Source organism: Boeremia exigua (genome assembly GCF_020726555.1).
Source record: "Boeremia exigua strain MPI-SDFR-AT-0100 chromosome Unknown C7974scaffold_16, whole genome shotgun sequence".
Lineage (NCBI taxonomy): Eukaryota > Fungi > Ascomycota > Dothideomycetes > Pleosporales > Didymellaceae > Boeremia > Boeremia exigua.
In genome coordinates this window covers 317,256-342,236 of record NW_025763533.1, presented here as the reverse complement: position 1 = coordinate 342,236, position 24,981 = coordinate 317,256, and the positions used below count along the sequence as shown (strand labels likewise).

The following is a 24,981-nucleotide window of genomic DNA, read 5'->3' as shown; positions in this document are numbered from 1 at the left end:
GTATCCTTAGTAGAGAAACTAAAAGAAGTATATTAGAAATTACTTAAGAATATTACTAGAGCTTAGATTTAAGTAATCTCTTATATTAATAAGAAAAGAAAAATAGCACCTCTACTAAAGAAGGGGGATAAAGTATACCTTCTTATAAAGAACTTATATATAAGAAGACTAATAAAAAAACTAGACAAAGTTAAAGTTAGACTATTTTTTATTTTAGAAAAAATTAGCCTAGTTAACTATTAACTTAAGCTACCTAAAGATATAAAAATACACCCTATATTCTATATCTCTTTATTAGAACTAGCTAATACTAATATAGTAACCTAGAAGGATTTCTATTACTAAAATAATAGTAATAATAAATAAGAAGTTAAGAAAATAATAAAGTAATAAGAAACTAGACTAGATAAAGAATTTCTAGTTAAATAGTTAGGATACCTAGACTTAGAAAATATATAGGAACTAGAGATATACCTTATAAACTACTAGATACTACTTTACTAGTACTAAAGTTTATAAACTTATTAAGATACTTAAAGATAGACTATATAGTAGGAGAAAGGGCAACCTATATATTAGTAGTAGAATAGGTAATCTTCTTAGCTTAAATATTCTTACTCTTTATATCTATCTTATTTACTAAATATTTAGCCTTATTTATAGCTCTATCTTTTACTTATATAAGAATCTTCTTATTTTATAGTAGACATAATATTACCTCTACTAGTAACCTTTTATTTTCTTTAACCTTCTTCTTATATTTAGCCCTAGTCTTATCTAAGAACTCCTAAGATAAGTTAATATATAGATAACTAATATATATATACTTAAAGTATTTTAAGTAGTTATTAGTAGAAGGTATAATAAAATAATTATAACTAGAAGTAAAGTAATAATTATAGGAAATAGAAGTAATAGTATTATATTAATAGATTTTAATACTTAAGTAGAGTTACTTTTAGAAAGTAGAAGATATAATACTACTATAGGCACTAAAGGTAGTAGTAGGGTAAGCTTATAAAGAATAGCTAATAGATTTAGGATAAATCTAAGAGAGAGGGAAGTAAGTATTATAAATACCTTTTATAACTAACTAGATACTAACACCTAATAAATGCTAATATACTTAGTATAATATTATATAGGCTATTTTATATAGTATAGTTTTATTATAAGTTATATAATAAGCTTACTTCTTAGTAGTTAAGCTAAAGTAGGTCTTATATAGAGCTTATATAGCTTATATTAAGCTTAGTAAGCCTAGCTTATATAGCTTATATTAAGCCTAGTAAGCTACTATACTCTTTATAGTATATAGTAAGTAGGAATATAACTCTTATAGTTTATATTTAACCTAAGTATTAATCTATAATATTAGATCTTAACCTAACTTTTAAGCTAGATAGACTACTCTATACTACTTATTATTACCCCTTACTCTTAAAATAGATAGATTATATCTATACTTCTTAGTATAAGACCTCTTTAGTTTCTCTAATAGTATTTATCTCTAAGAACTAATTAAATAGTGCTTATAAGCTTTGCTTAAAGTATAACCTTAATAATAGGACCTATATTCCTTGATTATCTCTATTAGATTAGATATTAAGAGATCTATAGTAACTCTAGTAGTTTATATAATATTATCTTAGGCTAGATAAATAACATAGATATATTAGGCGTAAAACAATTAATAATTATGCATAAAAACTACTTTAAGAGGTAGAAGTATTAGCTAAATTAACTTAGCTAATTAAAGTTCTAGCTAGAGTTAAACTTTTAGCTAGTTATACTTTTAGCAATATAAGTATTTAATCTAGTAAGTATTAGTTAGATAAGTATATAAGTAATTATTATTAACGTAAGTGCATAGCGAGTGGACCGGCTAGGCGAGTGGACCGCCCTAACAAGCCATTGGGCACTCTGCAAGCAATTGCGCAACACCACAATGCTTTACTATAGCTAACAGTAGCAAATATTAATTGCTGACTTCTACTGCATCTTTCTCACACGTGCGCGAGTTGTGCCCTGCCTCACCGCAGCGCCTGCAGTGCCTTTTGTGCTGCTTGCCTGCACCTGTTCGAGCCCTACCCTCACGAGTTTCCCCCTCAAGCTGCGCCCCAACGTCGCGTTGGGCTATCAAATCCTCTGCCTGTTCCTTTGAGAGGTCTCCACCCTTCTGAATCCGCTTTCTTTTGCGCGATTTGCGCTCAGAAGCAGCCCTGTTTGACGCTTCAAGCTGTAGCACTCGGGCGGCTAGTAACGTCTGTGAATGCAGTATCATTGCAGTGCCTTTTTGCAGCTGATCCATCATCTCAACTATAGGAGAAGGTGACGATCCTTGGTGCCTCTGAATACGATCGCGAAGCAACGTTGATTGAGCCTCTATCTCATTGGCGTTGGTGGGTGTCTTAGGGTTCCATTGGGGCTCCCCTGTGAGAGGCGGTGTTGGCGTGCGACGCTTCACATCAAGCTTTAATAGCACTACCAATGGATCATTGGGCACTAAGCCAGTTGCTTTGAAGCTTGATACAATGTTTGCCTTTGAAAACGCCTTATCAAACACCTTCCCAAGGGTCGCGATGAAGGCTTTTTTGTCAATCCGGCCAATATGGTCCAGCGCCAAGACTCTGATCTCTTTGCTGTACGCCCGCTTTAGGGGGGCAAAACAACCCACATCAAGTGGTTGTAGGATGTGAGATGAGTGTGGAGGCATACACAGGGTAATAATCTTGCTCTCTGTGCAAAGATTTTGGAAAGTAAGCGACTTGTGGCTCTCGTGGCCGTCGATTATTAGCAGCACGTGGCTACCCACCCTCTGGCCCCGAATCTGCTCAACAAAGTGCCTTAACCAGGCTACTCCAATATCGTTAGTAGTCCAGCCGTTGTTACTGACCCCAATGCGCCATTGGGGCTTCAAATCAGGGTACCAGGACGCGTCGTGGTTCTTTGCTTTGAAGATAAGGTAGGGCGCAATTGCCCAGCCCATCGCGTTGACTGCAGCAATCAAAGTCACCCACTCACGGTCTCCCTGCTGGACCCCAATAGGTTGAGTACGTCTCTCAGATGCAGTAACTACTCTGACGCAATTTCCAACGCCCATAGTAAAGCCAGTCTCGTCAAAGTTGTAGGTATCTTCGTCCTGGATGCCGTACTTGGCCTTAACATTCCGTACTAGGTCAAACCAGGGCCCAATGACCCCTGGGTCGCTGCAGAGAACTCTCTGGCGATCCCTCTGTCGAGTTAATCGTGATTGGAGTCCAGGCTCGCGTTTGACGAAGTTTGAAGCCCATCGGGGGCCAACAGGCTCTGCATCGCGTGCAGCGCGCAATTGATTAGCCATATCTTCAACGCAATGGAGCGTTGGGGCAAGTCCTTGCTCGTCAAGCCTCCTTATATACTGCACAAGCGCCTTCTCTTCTATCTTATTAAGGGCTGATGATTTAGGCTGGGTATCGCGTGTTGACTGCCTCCCAGCGCGTCGCCGAAGGAGGGTTGTTTTTGACACCTGGTAGACAACAGCAGCGCGTCGCACGCTTAGTTCTTGGGGTTTCTTGATTGCTTGGAGTGCAAGCTTGATCCTGTCTTCTTTTAAGAGCGATTTGAGGTTATGTGGCTGATCCATTGAGGTTTGAAGGTTGGAGGGCCCAATGGCTTGTTAGGGCGGTCCACTCGCCTAGCCGGTCCACTCGCTATGCACTCACGTTAATTATAGATTATAAGTAACTAAATTAATTAGTAGAATAGAATATATAATAAGTAAATAAATTAAATTCTCTATCTACTCTAAGATATTATAACTACTTAGATATAAACTTTGTTTAGAGCTTAGTTAAGGTAAAATACTAAGCTAATTAGAGATTACTATAGCCTAGACTTATTATATAGTTAAGGTAATTAAGGTTATATAATCTAAACCTTCTCTAGAATCTTAAAGAGTTACTAATAAGTAACTTGCTATAATAGTAATTAATAGATAAAAAAACTTTTAGCTAGCTAGACTTTTAGCAAGTTATAGCTCCAGCTAGGTTAGTATTAAATTAAGAAAGTATAATTTTATTAATAGAGTATAGAAAATAGAGCTATTTTATTAGAAATCTTATAAATATTATAGACTAGCCTTAAAGTATTACTATACTAAGTATTAATAGGTTATTAAGGTTATACTTTAAGTAAAGCTTATAAGCACTATTTAATTAGTTCTTAGGGATAAATACTATTATGGAAACTAAAAAGGTCTTATACTAAGGAGTATAGATATTATCTATCTATCTTAAAGGTAAGAGGTAATAATAAGTAGTATAAAGTAGACTATCTAGCTTAAAGGTTAGGTTAAGATCTAATATTATAGATTAATACTAAGGTTAAATATAAACTATAAGGGTTATATTCCTACTTACTATATACTATAGAGAGTATAGTAGCTTACTAAGCTTAATATAAGCTATATAAGCTTTTATATAAGACTTACTTTAGCTTAACTACTAAGAAGTAAGCTTATTATATAACTTATAATAAAACTATACTATATAAGAGAGCCTATATAATACTATACTAAGTATATTAGTACTTATTAAGTATTAGTATCTAGTTAGTTATAAAAGGGTAATTATAATACTTACTTCCCTCTCTCTTAGATTTATCCTAAATCTATTAGCTATTCTTTATAAGCTTACCTTACTACTACCTTAGTGCCTATAGTAGTATTATATCTTTTACTTTCTAAAAGTAACTCTACTTAAGTATTAAAATCTATTAATAAAATACTATTACTCTTATTTTCTATAATTATTACTTTACTTTTAGTTATAATTATATTATTATACCTTCTACTAATAACTACCTAAAATACTCTAAGTATATATATATTAGTTATCTATATATTAACTTATTTTAGAAGTCCTTAGATAAGACTAGGGCTAAATTTAAGAAGAAGGTTAAAGAAGATAAAAAGTTACTAGTAGAGGTAATATTATATCTACTATAAAATAAGAAGATTCTTATATAAGTAAAAGATAGAGCTATAAAGAAGGCTAAATATTAAGTAAATAAGATAGATATAGAAGGTAAAGATATTTAGGCTAAGAAAATTACCTATTCTACTACTAATATATAGGTTACCTTTTCTTTTACTATATAGTCTACTCTTAGGTATCTTAATAAGTTTATAAACCTTAGTAGTAGTAAAGTAGTATCTAGTAGTTTATAAGATATATCTCTAGTTCTTATATATTTTCTAAGTCTAGGTATTCTAACTATTTAACTAGGAATTCTTTATCTAGTTAAGTTTTTTATTATTTTATTATTTTCTTAACTTCTTATTTATTATTACTATTATTCTAGTAATAGAAGTCTTTCTAAGTTAGTATATTAGTATTAGCTAGTTCTAATAAAGAGATATAGAATATAGGGTGTATTTTTATATCTTTAGGTAGCTTAAGTTAATAGTTAACTAGGCTAATTTTTTCTAAAATAAAAAATAGTCTAACTTTAACTTTGTCTAGTTTTTTTATTAGTCTTCTTATATATAAGTTCTTTATAAGAAGGTATACTTTAACCCCCTTCTTTAGTAGAGGTGCTATTTTTCTTTTCTTATTAATATAAGAGATTACTTAAATCTAAGCTCTAGTAATATTCTTAAGTAATTTCTAATATACTTCTTTTAGTTTCTCTACTAAGGATACTACTAATTCTATTTAGATATTACTATTAAGACTTTATATAAAGAGATTTAGATATCTTCTATAATTTATAAAGAATAGTATTATACCTATTACCTCTAATAGTTTATTATTATATATAATTTATGCTATAGGTAAGAGTAAAACCTAATTATTCTGCTATTAGTTATAGTAGATATAGAGGTATATCTCTATTATCTAGTTTACTTATTCTATTTATCTATCTATCTATAGATAATAGGCTATTAAAAGCTTCTTCTTTATTCCTATTACTACTAGGAATATTATCTAGAAATTTCAAGTAAAGAGCTTATCTTTATTACTAATAATTAATTTAGAAATGCTATAGTATTAAATAATGCTATCTAGGAATACTTAAGTAAGCTACTCTATAGTATAGTTATATTAGAAAGGTATAACCTTAGTAGCTTTTATAAATCTATCTACTACTATAAATATTAAGTTATAATTATAGTCTATTATAGAGTTCTTAGAGATTAGTAGTTATATAATAAAATCTATTATAATATTTATCTATAGTATAGTTAGTAGTTCTATTACCTATATTTCTCTATACTTAGTATTTATACTATATTTATTCTTCTAATAGTTAATATATTCTTTAATATATTTAGTAACCTTATCTTTTATATTTAGAAACTTATAATATTATCTAATAAGTTCTAAAGTCTTTATAATTCTAGATTAATTATATAGTAGATTATTATAATAATTATATATTAACGTACCCCACGGGCGAGCGGATCAACGGGCGAGCGAATCACTTTTGCCAAGCCCCCACCAAAACTTGACCCATCATGGCCCAAAACACCACACTTTGGTCCTGCACGGTACAGTACAGGCTGGAATATCATTCAGAGACCTCTTCTACATCAATCTTGCACGTTCGCGCGTTGTGTCCTGTCTGATTGCACCTTCCACAGCGCCGTTGGGTTGGCTCGCCCTCTTGAGTGCGCACCTGCTTCTTCGCCCTCTTCCCATCACCACGCGCCCCAAACTCCTTTAGAGCTGCCAGCCGCTGCCCATCTTCAACTATTAGGGTCCCTTCCTTCTGAACTCGCTTTCTTTTATGTGATTTTCGTCGCATGGCGGCCTCGTTAGCCGCTCGAAGCTCCTTGATTTCCTGTTGAGCTAAAACCAGCTTGTGGGATAAGATTGCTCCCCCCTTTGCGTAGTGCTCAAGCGCGCTTAGAACAGAATTTGGTGAGCTGCCCTGCTGCCTCTTATACTTCTCTCGAATCAGAGTTGATTGCGACCCAAATTCCAGGGTGTTGCTGGGGGTTTGCGACTGCCAGGGTACGTTGTTGGTGGGGAGTGGTGGTGATGGAGTCCGAAGCTTCACATTAAGGGCTGATATGACCCGTTCTGGGTCAAAGGGGACCAATCCAGCACCTCGAAACCCTCCTTGGATATTGCTAGAGGTAAACACCGCATTATAGGCTGCTTTGAAGCATGGCAGGAACTCAGTCTTTGTGATGTGGCTGATTCGGTTGCGCATAAGCAATTCGGCTTGGCGCCCGTACGCTGTCTTCAAAGGGGCAAAACAGCCCACATCAAGTGGCTGCAGAAGGTGCGATGAGTGCGGAGGCATACATAGAGTAACAATCTTGTTATCCTTGCAGTATTTCTGGAATTGGAGCGATTCGTGGCTCTCGTGGCCGTCAATAACCAGCAGTCGGTGGGTACCAGCAGTACGCTCCTTTGTATGCGCGTCAAAGTGCTTCAACCACTCAAAACCAAGCTCATTAGTAGTCCAGCCGTTACCGGAGACTGCAATAACCCAATCCTGGGGCAGGTCTTCCTCCTTGTACCAGCCGGAGAGGTGGTGGCGCGCCTTGAAGATAACAAAGGGTGGAATGGCCCATCCTTTGGCATTGATACCCTGTATGACCGTTGTCCACTCCCGGTTGCCTGGCTGGACTGCCTTTGGCCTTCCTCGTCTCTCTGAAGCTGTAACAACTGCTCCCTGGGAGATCTGGCCCATCATGAAGCCTGTCTCGTCAAAGTTGTACGTGTCGTCATCTAGGATACCATACTTGGCTTTTGTGTTTCGCACCAGGGAAAACCAGCCCTGCACAACCCCAGAATCCTCGCAGAGGGCTCGCTTGTAGTCATACCTGCGATTAAACTTCACTTTGAGCTCTGGTTGACGCTTTACAAACGTACTGGGCCAGTTTGTGCCAATAGGGCCCAGATTGCGCTCTGCGCGCAGAGAATTGGCCATTGCAGCCACATCTGCCAGCCGAGGGCCAAATCCTCGCTCGTCCAGCTCAAGTATGTGATTAACAATCACCTGCTCCTCTAGATCATCCAGCCCTCGTGAGTTGGGCATAGTATCGCCTCGTGAAGGTCGTCCAGTGAGTCGATGGCTTAGTGTAGCTTGAGGAACGTTGTAGATAGCTGCAGCGCGTCGCTGTGAGAGTTTCGCGTCTTGTTTAAGAGCTTGAAGCGCAAGCTGTATTTGAGCTTCCTTTAACGCGTTAAGATTAGGTTGTTGTTGAGGCATTGGTATGTAGAGGATACTTTGGTGGGGGCTTGGCAAAAGTGATTCGCTCGCCCGTTGATCCGCTCGCCCGTGGGGTACGTTATTCCTTTTTAAAGGTTATCTAGTACTTAATTTAGTATATAGTATTCCTATAATATATATATAATATAGTTAAGCTATTATAATAGTCTAAGAGATCTATCTTAATTAATCTTAAGTATAGTAGCTTTATTAATTATCTTTTTACTTACTAAGTTATATTATTAGCTAAGAGTATCTACTCTACTATTATCTTTGCCTAGAGTATATAGAATCTTAAATTTATACTAGCCTAGTGTTTCTAACTATCTAACTTATCTTTAGTTCAAAGTCTTAGTAGTAGTAAAGTATACTAAGTTCTTATAATCTATATAAATTATAAGGTTTAAATAGCTTTCTATATATACTTGCTAATATTCTAGAGATAATATAATTACTAAGAGTTTCTTATTATATATATTATAGTATTCTTCTAGTCCTAAGAACTTATATAAGTAGTAAGTAATTAGGTGCTATTATCTATCTTTTTCTTATATAATATATACTCCTAATACTAAATCTATGGTATCTATCTTTATTTAAAGTAGCTTATTACTCTTTAATATAATTAGTATTAAGAGGTTAATATAACGTAAAGCATCAGCGAGCCGGCCACACCAGCGAGCCGGCCACTTTTCCTTGGCACTGCAACTTCTCCGTACAATACAACATGCAACAACAACACAAGCAGAAATTAACTCAACAAGAAGGTAGACTTACTCTTGCCCTTCAGGCGTACACTAAGGGACAGTTTCAAAGCGTGCGACGCGCTGCTGCAGCCTACAACGTACGTCATCAACGGCTCTCTGACCGGCTCCACAAAATCACATTTCGACAAGAAGCACTACCAAACAGCCAGAAGCTCTCTGTAACTGAAGAGCAAACAATCGTACAATATATACTCGAGCTTGACTCGCGCGGATTTGCCCCTAGGCTCTCTGAGGTGGCAGATATTGCAGATAAACTTCTCGCTGTACGTGGTGGGACACCTGTTGGCAAGAACTGGGCAGAGCGATTCGTCCGGCGAACAGAGAAGCTTAAAATGGCCTTCAATCGAGCAAAGGATCGTCAGAGAATACTCCAGGAGGAGCCAGGAGTTATCAACGCCTGGTTTAAGCTCGTACAGGACACAAAAGACAAGTATGGGGTTCAGGATGCGGACATCCACAACTTTGATGAGACCGGCTTCCAGATGGGAATTATTGGCTCAATGAAGGTTGTTACAGGTTCAGAGAGACGTACAAGACCAAACCTTATCCAGCCAGGTGATCGGGAGTGGGTTACAGCTATACAGAGCATCTGTGCTGCTGGGTATGCTATCCCACCCTTTATTATCTACAAAGGGCGTGTACACATCTCTGCCTGGTATGAGGAGACCAACATACCGTACGACTGGAAGCTCTCTGTCTCTGAGAACGGATGGACAAACAATCAGCTTGGCCTAGAGTGGTTGAAGCACTTTGACCAGCATACAAAGGCGCGTCAAAAGGGCTTGTATAGGCTGCTTATTTTGGACGGCCATGAGAGCCACCTTAACCAAGAGTTTAAGGATTACTGCCTGGAAAACATGATCCTTACCCTTTGTATGCCTGCTCACTCATCACACATCCTCCAGCCACTTGATGTGGTGTGTTTCTCACCGTTGAAACTAAAGTACTCTCAACGCGTACGAGCCTTGGCATCTAAACGCGTCTACCACATTAACAAAGAAGGCTTCCTTCCAGCCTTTAGAGACGCATTTTTCGACGTGTTTACGTACGAGAACTGCAAGAACGCCTTTGAGGCTTCAGGGCTTGTGCCTATTAACGCGCAGCGTGTCTTGGATCGCCTGGATGTTCAGATTCGTACGCCACCACCAGCACCCCTACCAGAAACACCATGGCAATCCCAAACACCAAGCAATTCACATGAATTTGGGTCACAGGCAAGGCTTGTAAGGCAAGCTATTGTACAATCACCAGAAGTAGCAAGAGAGGGGTTTGCACAGCTTGTAAAAGGTGGTGAGCTTATGCTACATGAGAATGTTGTACAAGCAGCTCGCATTCGTGAGCTTGAAGAGCAATTAGCAGTACTTACTAAGCGCAAAACCCGGAAAAGAAAGCAGATCCAGCATGGTGGTACAGTAGAGTATGGTGAAGCAGCAGCTTCTATAGCTGAAAGCGCAGCTGCAGCTCGTACAGTGTTAAAAAGAGCGCGTGTTAGGAGTGGTCATGAAAGAGCCCAACCAGGTCAACGGCACTGTGGCAACTGTGGGAAGACTGGGCACAACGCGCGTACGTGCCAGGAAGATGCAGAAGAAGATTCTGCATCTGATGAAAGTGCGTCGTACGCAGGTTCTGCAAAGGGTAGTGAGTAATTGCTTATCCTGTATGTAGTGTTCGCAGTGCCAAGGAAAAGTGGCCGGCTCGCTGGTGTGGCCGGCTCGCTGATGCTTTACGTTATACCTATTATAATAACTTAAATATATTATCCTATTCTTTTCTCTATAAGAAGAGTATATCCTTTTATATAAGCTTTATAAGTAGTAAGGCCTTCTTTAAGTAATTCTTAATAAATTATCTATTAAAGTTAATAAACCTAAGAAATTCTTAAATCCTTTTAACTATTATTAGAGTAGGCTAATTCTTTACTATATTAATCTTAGTATTACTTATTTTAACTCTATATTATTCTATAATAAACCCTAGGAATTTAACCTCCTCTTTATACTATTTATACTTCTTATATTTTAGTTAGAGTTCTACTTACTTTAAGTATTCTAGCACTTCTATAATATATTAAATATGCTCTTTTAGTATCTTAATATATACTAGGATATTATCTAGAAATACTATAACTATTCTATTAAGGTATACCTTAAGGATATTATTAATTAATTTCTAGTATATAGCTAGTATATTTATTAGACTAAATAGTATAACTAGGTACTTATAGAGTTTATATCTTATTCTAAATACTATCTTTTATTCTTTACCTTCCTTTATATAGATAAAGTTATATACTTCTTTTAAATCTAATATAGTAAATTTAAGCTTCTTATATTTAATCTTATAACTCTAATATATTAGGTAATAGGTATTAATTCTTAATAGTAATATTATTAAGCTTAATATCTTTCTTTAGTATAAAGAGAATAAGGTACCTTATAGGTAATTCTAATCTTCTAATAAATCTCTTTTAAAGGTTCTTCTTAATATACTTCTATAGTATACTAAGTTTCTTTTCTAATAACTAGTATAGTAGCCTAAAGGTTAGATACTTTCCTTTCTAAAGCTTAATCTTATAATTCTAGGGTTTATACTTAGGTAAGGCTTTTACTATAAGCTTTTCTTTAAATATCTATATATATTATTAATATATATCTAGAATATTAAGAGTTATATATTTCTCCTTAACTACTACTTTATAAGGCTAGGGCTAATTACTCTCTATATAGTTAACTACTCTATCTTAGTATATCTTAGTTAAAGTAATATTACTAATTATCTTCTTATTTACTAGTTATATTATAGTCTATATAGGTTCTAACTATATTATACTATATTTATAGTACTTTAGTAAATAATTCTTAAGTACCTAATTTATCTATAGGTTATACTTTTATAACTAGGGAATTCCTAATATAATATTATAAGTAGCTATCCTAAAAGTCTCCAAGGTAACTTCCTTATAGTATTCTTAGATAGTTATTAGAATAGATAATACCTTATAGGTTATTTCTAATTTCTTAGGCATAGGTTCTCTATTAGCTACTTATAGTAGGTAAGGTTCTATCTTCTAAGTAGAGTATAGTCTAGCTAGCTATATTACTTATAAAGAGATATAGTTAGACTATAATCTATAGTCTAGTAGTACCTATATCTATACTCCTCCTAATTTAATAGAGAGTATAACTAGGTAATTAGTACTAATATTATTAATAGATTAATCTTTAGTATATATTATTTGTGCTAGTCTAAAAAAGACTTATCCTTACTATCTAATACTTCTTTATATTTAAGGAATCCTTACTACTTCTTAGCCTTCTTATAGCCTTTATAGTTATTATATAGGTATTATTACTAATATAGGTTTAAGTAGTAATTATTAATTAATAACTATTTAATATATATATACTAAGTATCTTTCTCTTCTAAGAAGTAGTATTATTATTACTTATTCTATAAGTAAACTTTATATATATTATCCTTATATTTATACTATTTATTATAGTAGTATTATTTTATACTAGAGAACTATCTACTATTTATTTTATTATTATAGTATACTATATATAAGTCTATGCTATAGGCTATCTATAAAAGAGTATAGTAGAGTAGGTTCCTTATATTAGTTAGGTACTAAGGTGTTATTCTTTATTATATAGGCATTTACCTAATATTAGGCTTATCTTATACTAGAATATCTTAGCTAGTATATTATAGTATCTTAATAGTTATATAATTATCTTATTAATAGTCTATAAACTATTTATTATACTATTCTTTAGGTTTCTTTAGGAGTTTATAGATAGATACTAATATATTCTTATAGTTCTTATAGATTTATAGGTCTAATATAACTATAGCCTATATCTTACTATTATTATATCTCTATAGTAACTTCTATAATTAAATATAAGCTACTATAGGTTTATTATCTATAATATTAAGTATATTATTATTTAGTATATAGCATTCTATACTTTCTTTATTATTATATACTATATATTTATTACTAATATATTATACTATATTAGCCTAGTGCTTAGCTTCTAGTTATTAGTCTAAGACCTAGAGTATCTAGTTATAATATTCTTAATATTTAGTAGATCTATATTATTTAGTAGTATAGACTTCTTCTAACTATTAGTATAGTATAGGTATACTACTTTAGACATTTTATTAGTTCTTATTAGGTTTAATATACTTATTATCTATCTTAGATTCTATCTCTAGGTCTTCTATAAGATATTCTATATTATTAGTAATTATTTCCTAATTACTAGTATTAGTAAACCTAACTTTACTAGATAATATATTAAGCTATTATATAACCTTATTCTTGCTATAATAGTCTTTAGTAAAGTAGCCTACTTTACTATAGCTATAATAAGTTACTAGTAGCTTATTAGTTCTAGAACTACCCTTATTCTTAATATTCTACTACTTAGGTCCTTTATTAATATTAGAAAGGTCTATAGCCTTAGTGCTATAGTATCCTATATTAGTTCTAGTATAGACTTATTATAACATGTTAGACTAGTAGTATCTACTATACTATTCTTATTAGAGGTTATTTTTCTATTAGTTCCTAAAGGTATGTAGTATAGAATTAGTAGCCTATACTTAGAGGTTATCTTGCAATTCTAACTATAGCTTATATAGTTTAATATTAATATTAATTATAGTATTAACTAATATACTAAAGGTGTTAGTACTAGCACTAGTATATATTAGCTCCTTTTTAATTCTTAGCTTAAGTTCTTACTTAAATATAGTTAAAAGTATAGTATTATCCTAGTTAGTATATATAGCAAGTTATTAGAACTCTATAGTATAGTTAGTAGCTAACTTAGTTTATATAATATATTAGATCTTATATCTTATACTAGAGACTTTATTAAATATGCTAAATATAGGTTTAATCTATTTCTTAAAAGTATTAAAGTCCTTTATCTAGATATCTATTTTATCTAGAGCCTTACCTATATTATACTATTATATAAAGGGTTTAATCTATTTAATACTATACTATATATATAACTACTAATAAGTATAACTCTTTTAATCTCTTTAATATATTTACCTTAGAATAAGAAGAATAAGTCCTATTATATAAGCTAATTATTAAGCTTATTATATTTACTATAGTAGAGATTAAGTTTATTAACTATAATATTACCTATATAGGTAGTACTATTATTAGTTATATCTATATTCTTAGATATTAAGCTAGGAGTAGCTTAGTTCCCTAAGGTAGTAGATATCTTAAGAGTATTTAAAATATTAAGGTTATACTTTAAGTAAAGCTTATAAGTACTATTTAATTAGTTCTTAGGGATAAATACTATTAGGGAAACTAAAGAGGTCTTATACTAAAGAGTATAGATATAATCTATCTATTTTAAAAGTAAGAAGTAATAATAAGTAGTATAAAGTAGACTATCTAGCTTAAAGGTTAGGTTAAGATCTAATATTATAGATTAATACTTAGGTTAAATATAAACTATAAGAGTTATATTCCTACTTACTATATACTATAGAGAGTGTAGTAGCTTACTAGGCTTAATATAAGCTATATAAGCTAGGCTTACTAAGCTTAATATAAGCTGTGCAAGCTCTATATAAGACCTACTTTAGCTTAACTACTAAGGAGTAAGCTTGTTATATAACTTGCAATAAAACTACGCTATATAGGATAGCCTGTGTAATATTATGCTAAGCGTGTTAGCATTTGCTAGGTGTTAGCATCTGGTTGGTTACAAAAGGCGATTGTAACACCTACCAACCGGTACGCGCCCTGATCTGTCTCCTTGCGCAAGACAAAGGGAGAGTCAGTATTTGGTAGAACAAAAACTTCGTCGCCTTCTCGACACCAGTAATTCGTGACGGCCATCATGTTGTTGTTGCCAAGCAAACAGAGGCTATGGTTGCGTACTCTTATAAAGCTTCTGTACATTTCGTGGATTGCCTTCGCCATGTAAACTATTTCTTGGTCAGTCTGAGATCTACCAACGAAATGCTTCCGGAGTACAGCTATCGTTTCTGACTTTTTAGATCTGACCACCTTGGCGTAGATTTGTACAGCTGCGTTCCATTTCCTCAGGGGGTTGCGATCCGTGTCCGTCGTATGAGACGGATCTTCAATGTCATCAGCTAAATCCAGGCTAAGAATGAACTCCGCCCATGCGCAGAACATTTTGAAACGGTCTCTGAAAGCACTTCCCTTCGCTTCAGATCCATATATACCAGGTGTGTCGAGCGACCGAAACATCTCAAGCATCGCCGTCTCCTGCTCAAAGGTAGTTGTTGAAGACACAGACTGTGTAAGCTTGACCCAACGGATATGAATCAAAAGATAACTTTCCATATCGCGTTGCCGATAGTCCCCCGGCTTATCAATTCCAACGGCAGAATGAATTATGCCTACGCAGCACGTTCTGAAAACGTGAAGCTGCCCGCCTGGCAACAGTGCTACTATCGGGCCCGACTGCTGTACTTCTTCCCAGGAGTCCTTTCGTAAGCTGTCATTAGACATGTAATCCCACGAGAAGTGATGGGCATTGAATAAAGGATGTACCTCTGGATTCATGTACAAAGACTCCAGGATGCTGCTACCAGAATCTGCGACGCTACGAGGAAAGTTGGGATGCTCGCTGTGCCAAGCCGGTACCCATGAAGGCAGATGTTCGAAGCTTTCTTTGCGGACTGCGAGCTTGAGAATACTGAGATCATGTCGAGTGTCAATCCAGGCCCATGCTGTCTCCATATAGACCACCTCAAATGACTTCCCGTAGTCTGGCTCCGGTATGGGGAGGCCGCAGTAATATGTCATGATACCGTGGAGGCCGTATATCTTGTCGATAGACTTCTTACTCTGTAGCAGGAATGCCAAATTGAATAAGCTCTCCAAAACAATACCGCTTGAATGGTGTACGAATCGATCAGTATTTATCTTGGGTTCTTGGTCCGAAGTCGCCTGTTCAATCACCATGCGCATGAATCTCATACGTTCCCTGGCCATGTGATTGAGATGAAAGTATTTTCCCATCATCATACTGAGTTCTTCCAGAAGAAAAGAACTGCTGGTGGTCAAAGCGATCATCTCAATTCTGCGTCGGCCATGAAACACCACGCATCGATCTGCAAGAATATCCTCTTGCAGAGTCCAGACTCTTTGCCACCAAGAGCTATGTATTATAGCTGCGAGAGCATGATACTGAGGTTTTGGGGCTCCGTTGCTTCTTTGGACTACAGTTTGGTCAATAATCTTGTATGAAGCTAGACGAAGAATGAATAATCCTTACACATGCTCTTCAATAGCCGTTTAGAGGCACTAGTTCTGAGTTTAGAAAGTGTAGAATCGCGCGACCTTTTTGACTTGCGCCTTGAAAAAATGGTGCCTTCCCAGGGTGCCCAGTATTTCAGCTCATACGCCAATTTCAACATTGCCATTGTGCGTGGCGTGCTTGAATCACTGGGTCCCAGCCAGACGAGTACACCCCGGGCTTTCGTGTAAATCTCGAACATGAGATTCACTTGATGGTTTCGCTCCTGCCTGCTTGTATCATCTTCACGTTGATTGATACAAATGGCATCAACCCACAAAGCCCTGCGGCGCACTTCATGTCGAATATGTCTCAACGCGTCAACACAGGACCTAGTTACGTCTACTGTACCAAGACCATTGATGAGGATGGGACATTCCGGCACGTCTTCCCCCCAAGCGTAAGACAAAGCTTCGTACTCGATATCGCCGCTCAGACTATAATTCCGTAGTTCGCAGTGTACGGAATCTTCGATATGAGTGGAGGGAAGCAGCTCAAGGACGCGGAATGCCCGAGTGTCAGCAGGGTCTAACGGGGTGTACTCGAAAGCCCGAGCCATAGTTCTATATGCTCAGGTCAGGCTCGAGGAAGTTCCCGCGATACCGGGATAGCGTCTCTCTGATTTCGCACGAGGAAGGATTGATGGGGCTTACCTGTTCCGTATCAGATGCTAGACATAAGCAGGTCACGAGTACAATAGCTGCATGCCATCTGCGACGGCTTGTGCGCGCAGTGCTAGGAGCCCGCGGCCGGGCGATATCAGTCAGATTGCGACGGCGATCGAACTGCATACGACAATGTAGGGAACGAGCTCGAAGGATGAGAAGTGTATGATGACGGAGGCGGCAAGCTGAGATATCAGCTGGCCGGTGGGGTTACCATGCGCGTAAGCCGGCACACCCTCGCTCGGATAAAGACTCAATTTTCCATCCAACCAATGTGTTTTTACGCGCTTGTCCTGGGAAACCAAACCCGACGCTGCGTGCGATACTTGCTCACGTGTATGTCGCTTGCACAGGGTTTCGTGGTGTCATTCAGCAGTGGCTGCGGGTTTTCGGTTGTTCTTGGACCGTCACTACACGGTACTCTCATGAAACCACTAGATCAGTCCCAGAGAAATGTCTTTCTTCATCTGTCTTTGTTTTTTCAGTCTGTATCTGCGCCGTATAGTAGCTTTTGCTTCACTAGTCAGGATCTAAGGAGGCGGAACGTGTGCGCAGGCTTACCGTCAAGGGAACAGATACACTCGGACATGACCTGACTGACTCAAATGGTCTTCAAGACATATCTGGTGGTATTCTACTAGTAGAAGCGTTGACTAAAATAGGCTTCTCTCCGGCCATCCCCACGCAGGCCTCGTGCTTCTGAGACATGTCATTCTATTACTCTTTTGCACAAGTTGTGTAATCACTATCCTCCTCAGCTTATCATTGACTTTCTAGAATCTGAACTTACTCTGGGGTTCTCTAGAGGGCGATCTTCAGTTCGATATCTATGGTAAGCACCAGATAATTAAGTACTCTCTAAACCCTGACATGTATCTACTAGCCACATTCAATGTTGTCACAGATCTTGCTTAACGTCTGGAACAATTCTTGTTCTCGATCTTGTTCATGAAGATTAAGTTATCTTCATCTAGGGATGTGTGACTCTGCAGATAGTCATCATAGGCATTGGCATTGTCCAACTCTTTAGTCTTTTCCTAGGGTACAATTCAGTAGAGGTAGTATACATGTTTCTTGTTTGTAAATGCGTTAGTAAGAGTGTTAAAATCAAAATTTCAAGATTTCGGGCGACTTTTGACGGCAAAATTAGCCAGAACACCTCCGCAGCTTCGCTATGAGCTATCGTGGAGTAGGCAACTTTCAGGGAGACGCTCTTGGGAGTAAGTCTAGCTATTCTCATTAAGGTTCTTACACAGAAACAATGAACAATTTGAGAGTAGAGACTACTATGTACTAAAATCCACGGATCTCCACTTCACTCGGCCCATCCGATTCGTCAATTCAAACGAGCCGCAGAGCTACTACTACATTAGTTCATCTAAGCGTATCCACTCTCACAAGAGACAGGCCTAATAAGACTTTTAACTCTTCGTTCCTAATGTTGCATCTAGCGAACTGGCTGGTCGAACGTGCGTGTGTGAACGTGCGTGTAAAAATGTAGTACCAGTGTACGTGTGAAACCATGTCCAGCGTCGTGGTGAACATGCGAAGCATTCAGGTATCAGATTTCTCCGCTTTATGTTACCCTACATTGTGCTATAGAAGTGAAGAGAGCCACCATCAAGATGGCCTAACCCCCCAATCATCCCATTCCTCCCGCAGGTGCTTATGTAGTAAGCTCCAAAAATCCCAGTTCTGATTTCATGCACCCCGATCACCGTTCAACAGGTCACTAATGAACTCCAACCAATAGTTGCCATTCTGTGTTTGCTCTCCTTCTTCGTGTCCTGGCGCATCAGGTGCAGCGGTCGGAACGGGGCCGCGGGTCACGGTGCCGAAAGTAGTAGGCAGACCAGGAAAGCCAGGAGCGCCTGTACCGGCAGGGGCAGTAGGGAATGGTGCGTCCGTCGGGAATGGGAAGGGCGCATCGCCCGTTGGAGCGGGAGGGGGAGTAGAAGGGTTGTCGGCAGGGGGTGTGGGGAACCCAGTGGGTAGGCCGGGGAATCCAGACGGGATTTCAGTAGGAAGCTCTGGGATAGTCGTTCCGGTAGGAAGACCAGGGAGCTCAGTGGGCAGACCGGTTGCAGGCTCAGTCGCCGTAGGCGTGTCGTTCGGGTCGAGAAGGCTGAAAGAAGGGAGTGCGGAGCCGTCGAGCTGGCGATACTTTAATTCGCGCCTCTTGACTATGGGAGCAGCGATGGGCGCGAGCTGGTAGTCGATGTGCAGAGCTTTGATGTTACGCTTCTCCTGGCTATCAGAGCCGGGATAGGGAAACGGCTGAACACCTGAAGTACCAGTGGGGAATGGAGGAAAGGGCGCACCAGTCGCTGTGGGAAAGGGGAAAGGAGGCACTGAACCAGTGCCGGCGGGTGGGAAGTCGGGGAAGTCCGAAGGCTGTGGGGAGTCGTGCTGCTTGTCGCCGCCGAAGAGAGCGTCGAGGAAGTCACCGAAAGATGGAGCTGAGAATGTTAGCTGGTTGAACGACCTCGTAATGTCATGAAAAGGTGTTTTACCTGCCACAGCGGAGCCGGCAAGCGCAAGAACGAGAGCGGACTTCATGTTGACTTGTTGATTGGGGAGATGTCGGGTACGATGCACAGGATGGCCGAATTTGAAGATGAAATGAGGGACTGGCACAGCCAAAAGAATGTATTGTCAAGAAGGGCAAGAAGTTTGCTTGCAAAGCGTAACGAAAGACGTCAACACAGAATCAATGAAGATCGGTTAAGGAGCAAGAGCACTCCACGGCAGCCGTGATATATACGTTGAAGTCCACGTCTCCAAACAGGGTTCTTCGACCCTCGTCCATGCACAAGGCCGACAAGACATGCTGACACCCGCAATCCCATACAAGCTAACGGTGTGACAATGCTTGGGAGTTCACAATGGCTTTAGTCCGAGTAGTGCTTGGATTGTCCAAGAGCCCCACGTTTTGAAGTCAATGCGTTAGGTTGACGAGTCCGGGTTGCTCAGTCAATCATCTTGACACAAGGAACTTCGCGTCTAGAGCATGGACCGGCTGACCTCATGCCGATCTCAATTGTCGTTTCAAAACCCGGCCAGTCAAGGGCAGGAACGAAGACGTCCTTTTGGGGCATGCTCAGCCGATGTGGCGCGTCCCAAAGCTTATGTTTGATGAATACAGGTTCGCCCGCAAATAAATTGCCGCATGGACATCCTTACTCACACTCAAACAACTGATCGCCTCAATGAGGTGATAAGTGTTGATCGTAGCGACGGGTGAAGTTGAAGGGGCTCTGCGGGTCCAGATGTTGCGTTTCAACGTACGCGTCTCGGCTGAACCTTGCAGCTTTGATTGGTCGCACCGCCTGGTGGTGGCACATGCCCTGTAACAAGGTTGGCGCCGCCCGTTGGCAGCCGAAGTCATGTTTCTAAAGTCCAGCCGATGTTCTTCGATTATATGTTGTAGAAACATCTGTCAGGATGTGACAGGCCTCAGCCCCACGTACCGACAAACCAAGAACGTCAACAAGGAACATCATAAGAGCGACGACGAAGGCTTCGTGTCCAACCACGGGTCTGGACAGAGGTCATGTCCGATGTTGAAGCGCGAGGAAGCGCCGTCGCCGCTCTACATCCATCCCACTCGCTTCGCAAGGAAGCCCCAACCGCTCAGCAGGGCAGTTGCGCCGGTGAAAACAATCAGAGCACCGTAACCACTACCGTACGCAAACCCAGCTCTGAAATCACCTGCGTGTAGCAAAGCTTCAGAAAGGGGACCTGACGCGAGATTGCCAACTCCTTTCCCGGCAGACAGGAATGCAAAGATCATGCCAGAATCTGCACTGATACGCTTCTCTTTTGTAACCCGAATGATTCCGCTCCAGCTACTCGCCTGACAACCAGCGAACGCACCATAAACGATACTAAAGATGTAGAGTGGAACCAGTGACGTGGAGAGCCCCCAAAGGAGAAAGACACCAGAGGCTGATCCGATCGCTGCTACGAGGAGACAATTCACGACGTCGTACCTGTCGACTGCCACGCCCATGGTCAGGGATCCCACAAACGCCGCTGCGTTCAAGAGGATTACAGTCACGGTACTTTCGATGGTGTTTGCGCCAAGTGATCGAGCAAAGGTAGGTAGGTAGATCGCTGGCAAGAAGTAGCCAACACCTTGCAAGACGTTACACGACTGTAAGATGAGAAAGTTTGAACATGTCCAGAACGACATGTCGAACTTGAATGGCAGGTTGACCTGCGATTGCGGTAGCCGAGGCTTGAAGAAAAAGAGGATCGGGAAGTTCAGAGCGACAAAACTGAGTGCGCAGACTCGCAACGTCGTCCGGAAGCCGTAGTTCTGAAGCAGCCATTCCAAGATGACTGGTAGGATTGCTCCGGATAGACCAAGGCCGGCCATGGTCACTCCATACGCAAAGCCTCGTCGGCGCACCCACCACTCCTCGATGTAGAATAGGATGGGTGTCCAAGCTAGACCACCGCCAAGTGCATAGATGACCCCTTGAGTGACAATGAGGTGAGATACGCTAGTGGACAGAGAAGCCAGGCCAAGGGCAAGGCACAGGACAACCAGACCGACTGGCGTTGCCCATGGACGAAGACGTGGGTAGCATTTGAGGACCATGAACCAGAACGTGATGTCCATGTACATGATGCCCATCGCGCAAGCCCCTACAATGGCGATGTTACTGGCTCCAGCGAAGTCGTTACCGGTATAATACTCTTGAAATATTCCGTACGTTGATGGAAAGCCTGTCCCATGTCAGCCACACCACGAATGTGTTGAACGGTTGCACAAACCCCAGATCATTGCCTCTAGCATGAAACAAGAGAACAAAAACAACCATGCATCCTTGCCTCCATCCGTGGGCGGTAGAGAATGGCCCTCTTCGCTTTCGGAAAGCGTTCCGGTACCTCGCGGGAGCAGCTCAAGATCCGTGAAAGTAGCTACAGAAACATTCTGTGCTGGTGGAGGAAACTCGATGTCTGTGCTATGGTTAGATGCCATGGCGCAGTCGTTATAGAGTAGAGCGACACAGATGTCACGGTCGGCAACGATGTTGTAGTAAACAAGTCACCAAGAGTGATCTTGCACCCATCGCCGCTAGCCGTCGTAGGGCGCGATGTGTGGGCGCCTCTACACAACCCTGGGATCGACGGGAACGTATCCCGCACTAGGTAAAGGGAAGCTGCGCGACAGACATGCGTTCCGGCTTGTGCTTACTAAGACACACGACGATACGATGGTGTTGTCGGAAAGTGAAGAACTCCCCGGCGCACGAAGCAATCAGAAGGGGAAGTGGACCCTGGGGAAGGTACAGGGATGCGGCGGCTCTTAGCGAGGCGTGACTTGGAGTTACGAACGCGACTCGATGGCTGCGACTGTTTACCAACATTCGCGTCCTATTCGCCATGACGATGCACCACCCATAGAGAATAGTATTTTCTACGTCCACACTATTCATGGACGACGCCCCGCGATCCGCAAAGCGGAGAAAGCTCGACATCCCTCGTCGAAACGGAGCCAGCACGCCTGTCCATGGCAAGAGACCACCCAGGCTGTCTCGGTCGGCAGCGAAAGCGAAAGGGGAAGCTCCACCAGATGTGTGGCAGGATACAGCAAGAAAACGGAAGCCACAGGATGGCAGTGATGGCACATTAGCGGAATCAGCGACTGGCGAAGAGGATGACATCTTCGATGACATCGAGGGTGCATTGCGTGTGCAGACGATACCGGCGACGAGAAAGAGGCAGCCGAGACCAGCTTCTAGCGAGGAGAAGAAGACTGTCGATCTGCAAGAGCCCTCCAGGACTCCAAAACGAGGCAGACTGCGGTCCACCAAGAACGTGCAAAGCGCAAGCCGGAGCGCCTTGAAAAGTTTGATTGGCAGCTTCAAACATGAGGAAGATCAGGGAACAGACACTCCAGATGAATTAGCGGAGATTGTGACGCCTTCGAAACGTACGAAGACGCCCCTTCCAGCTGTGCGCAAGACACCGGCTGCAAGATCGACAGGGCGGAAGAAGAAGGCACCGAGCACCGGAGACGGCGAAAATGAGGAGGAGGAAGTGAGCATGATGGAATCAATCGCCACTACACCTTCGAGATCGAACGAGCGCAGCAAGCCTACGCCGACGCGAACGAACGATCCAGAAAACGCAGATGAGCCAGCCAGGCGGCCTCCACCGAGCACCACCAAGAAAGCAGCAGAGAGACGCCGGCAAAATCGCACTGATCACACCCAGAATCAATATGATGTCGAAAGCTCACCCGTACTAGAGCACACGGAAGATGATGGCCTGGAGGTGGACGGCAACAGTATCATGGAAAGCGTGCTCGATCCAACCGAGCCTAGCCCATTCTACAAGCCTCCCTCAGCCCAGAAGATACAGTCAGCACCTACTGTGCTCTACGGCGATCTTCCAGTAGGACGCGAGTTGGATTTATTAAAGACCATTGTCATGGATCGCATCACTGGCAGACGGCCCTCACCCTTAGTCAACCTGGACGAAGAGTTCAAGTCTGTTCATCAAACAGTCGAGCACACGGTCACGGCGGGAGAGGGTAATTCGTTACTCTTGATTGGAGCACGAGGAAGTGGCAAGACAGCTTTGGTCAACAAGGTCTTATCAGAAGTATCGAAGGACAACGCCCAAGACTTCCACGTCATACGGCTGAACGGCTTCATTCATACTGATGACAAGATTGCTCTGCGCGAGATCTGGCGACAGTTGGGCACGGAGATGGAGGTTGAGGAAGACGGTGGTGGCCCTGGCAAGAACTACGCTGATACCCTGCAAACCCTTCTTGCATTGCTCTCGCATCCATCAGAACAGACGGGAGAGCATACAGACTATGTTGCCAAAGCGGTCATTTTCATTATGGATGAGTTTGATCTGTTTGCTCAACATCCACGCCAGACCCTACTGTACAATCTGTTCGACATTGCTCAATCACGTAAAGCACCTATTGCTGTGTTGGGACTGACGACGAGAATTGACGTCACAAATAGCTTAGAGAAGCGCGTCAAGAGTCGTTTTAGCCATCGCTACGTTCACCTGGGCCTTGCAAAGACGTTCAGTGCCTTCCAGGAAATCTGTCGGGCGTGTCTGATCGTACAACCTGACCAGTTGAGCGTTGAGGAGCGAGGCATTCTTGGGGGTGGCACAAAGACCACGCCATCGAAGAGGCTGAAGAAAGAATCGACGAAGAGCGTTCTCAGTGAGTGGAACGCCAGCATCGACGTACGTTTTCATACGATGATTTTGAAGTTCTACTAAAGTCATTACAGAATCTATTCGCGACCCCATCTTTCCTCACGACTCACCTCGCCCCAACTTTCCACCTCACGAAATCTGTTGTTTCAGCTGTAACTTCATTTCTACTTCCAACCGCCACACTCGCACCCCACACCGCTTTCACGCCAACCCTCTGTCTGTCCGCCGCAGACTCGAAACTTTCTGTTCTTACCTCGTTGAGCACATTAGCTCTCTCCCTTCTCATCGCCGCAGCGCGTCTGGACATCATCCACGACTCCGATACTAGCAACTTCAATATGGCATACGATGAGTACGTGACACTCGCATCGAAGGCACGCATACAATCCGCTGCGGGTGGACTGAGCGCTAGTGGTAGCACAACAAAAGTATGGGGCAAGGATGTTGCGCGGCGCGAGTGGGAAGGACTAATGGAGTTAGGTTTCATTATGCCTGTAGTTATGGGGCAGGGTGGTGGGTTTGGCATGTGTAGGTGCGATGTTGCGCTCGAAGAGATAGGAGAAGTGCTTAAAGGGGAGAAGGGGATCGATCGCGGGTTGGAACGCTGGTGTAGAGCGATTTAATGCCGCAATGGCAAGAAGTTGGTATCATAACGCTCTCCAGTAGCCATTGGCACACCTCAAAATGAACTAATCCGGCATTGTTCTTGGGCGTCAACTGGTGGATTCCGCTCGCTTACGCCTCTACTGAGAAGATATCTTTGGCGGTCAGCACATCCGGCTCACTGTAATCACGCCACTGCTCTCTGGAAGCGTGAAAGAG

At 40.7% G+C, this 24,981-nt stretch overlaps 5 protein-coding genes across 5 annotated transcripts; 2 read left to right on the top strand and 3 right to left on the bottom strand.

The window, feature by feature from the left end:
* Positions 1-14,351: 14,351 nt before the first annotated feature.
* C7974DRAFT_406543 (heterokaryon incompatibility protein-domain-containing protein) lies at positions 14,352-17,127 on the bottom strand. The gene is made up of 4 exons (XM_046143153.1): positions 16,948-17,127; positions 16,274-16,857; positions 14,498-16,217; positions 14,352-14,436 (listed from the first exon to the last, which is right to left on the bottom strand). Exons 2-3 carry the CDS (start codon positions 16,851-16,853, stop codon positions 14,704-14,706), a joined length of 2,094 nt encoding a protein of 697 aa, XP_045990935.1. The 5' UTR covers positions 16,854-16,857; positions 16,948-17,127; the 3' UTR covers positions 14,352-14,436; positions 14,498-14,703.
* A 130-nt stretch (positions 17,128-17,257) lies between these two features.
* On the top strand, positions 17,258-17,756 carry C7974DRAFT_406540 (uncharacterized protein; the record flags this gene model as incomplete). Its single annotated transcript, XM_046143152.1, has 1 exon — positions 17,258-17,756. A coding segment is annotated over exon 1 (253 nt), but the record flags the coding sequence as incomplete, so codon positions are not given.
* Positions 17,757-18,399: 643 nt separating this feature from the next.
* C7974DRAFT_406539 (uncharacterized protein) lies at positions 18,400-19,678 on the bottom strand. The gene is made up of 2 exons (XM_046143151.1): positions 19,473-19,678; positions 18,400-19,418 (listed from the first exon to the last, which is right to left on the bottom strand). The coding sequence occupies exons 1-2, from the start codon at positions 19,516-19,518 to the stop codon at positions 18,661-18,663; spliced, it is 804 nt and encodes a 267-aa protein (XP_045990933.1). The 5' UTR covers positions 19,519-19,678; the 3' UTR covers positions 18,400-18,660.
* Positions 19,679-20,355: 677 nt separating this feature from the next.
* Positions 20,356-22,193, bottom strand: C7974DRAFT_86868 (major facilitator superfamily domain-containing protein). Its single transcript, XM_046147418.1, has 2 exons — positions 21,742-22,193; positions 20,356-21,693 (listed from the first exon to the last, which is right to left on the bottom strand). The coding sequence occupies exons 1-2, from the start codon at positions 21,947-21,949 to the stop codon at positions 20,552-20,554; spliced, it is 1,350 nt and encodes a 449-aa protein (XP_045990932.1). The 5' UTR covers positions 21,950-22,193; the 3' UTR covers positions 20,356-20,551.
* Positions 22,194-22,404: 211 nt separating this feature from the next.
* C7974DRAFT_324158 (origin recognition complex subunit 4 C-terminus-domain-containing protein) lies at positions 22,405-24,782 on the top strand (the record flags this gene model as incomplete). The annotated part of the gene is made up of 2 exons (XM_046138944.1): positions 22,405-24,186; positions 24,234-24,782. 2 exons carry the CDS (start codon positions 22,405-22,407, stop codon positions 24,780-24,782), a joined length of 2,331 nt encoding a protein of 776 aa, XP_045990931.1.
* Between the last annotated feature and the right edge of the window lie 199 nt (positions 24,783-24,981).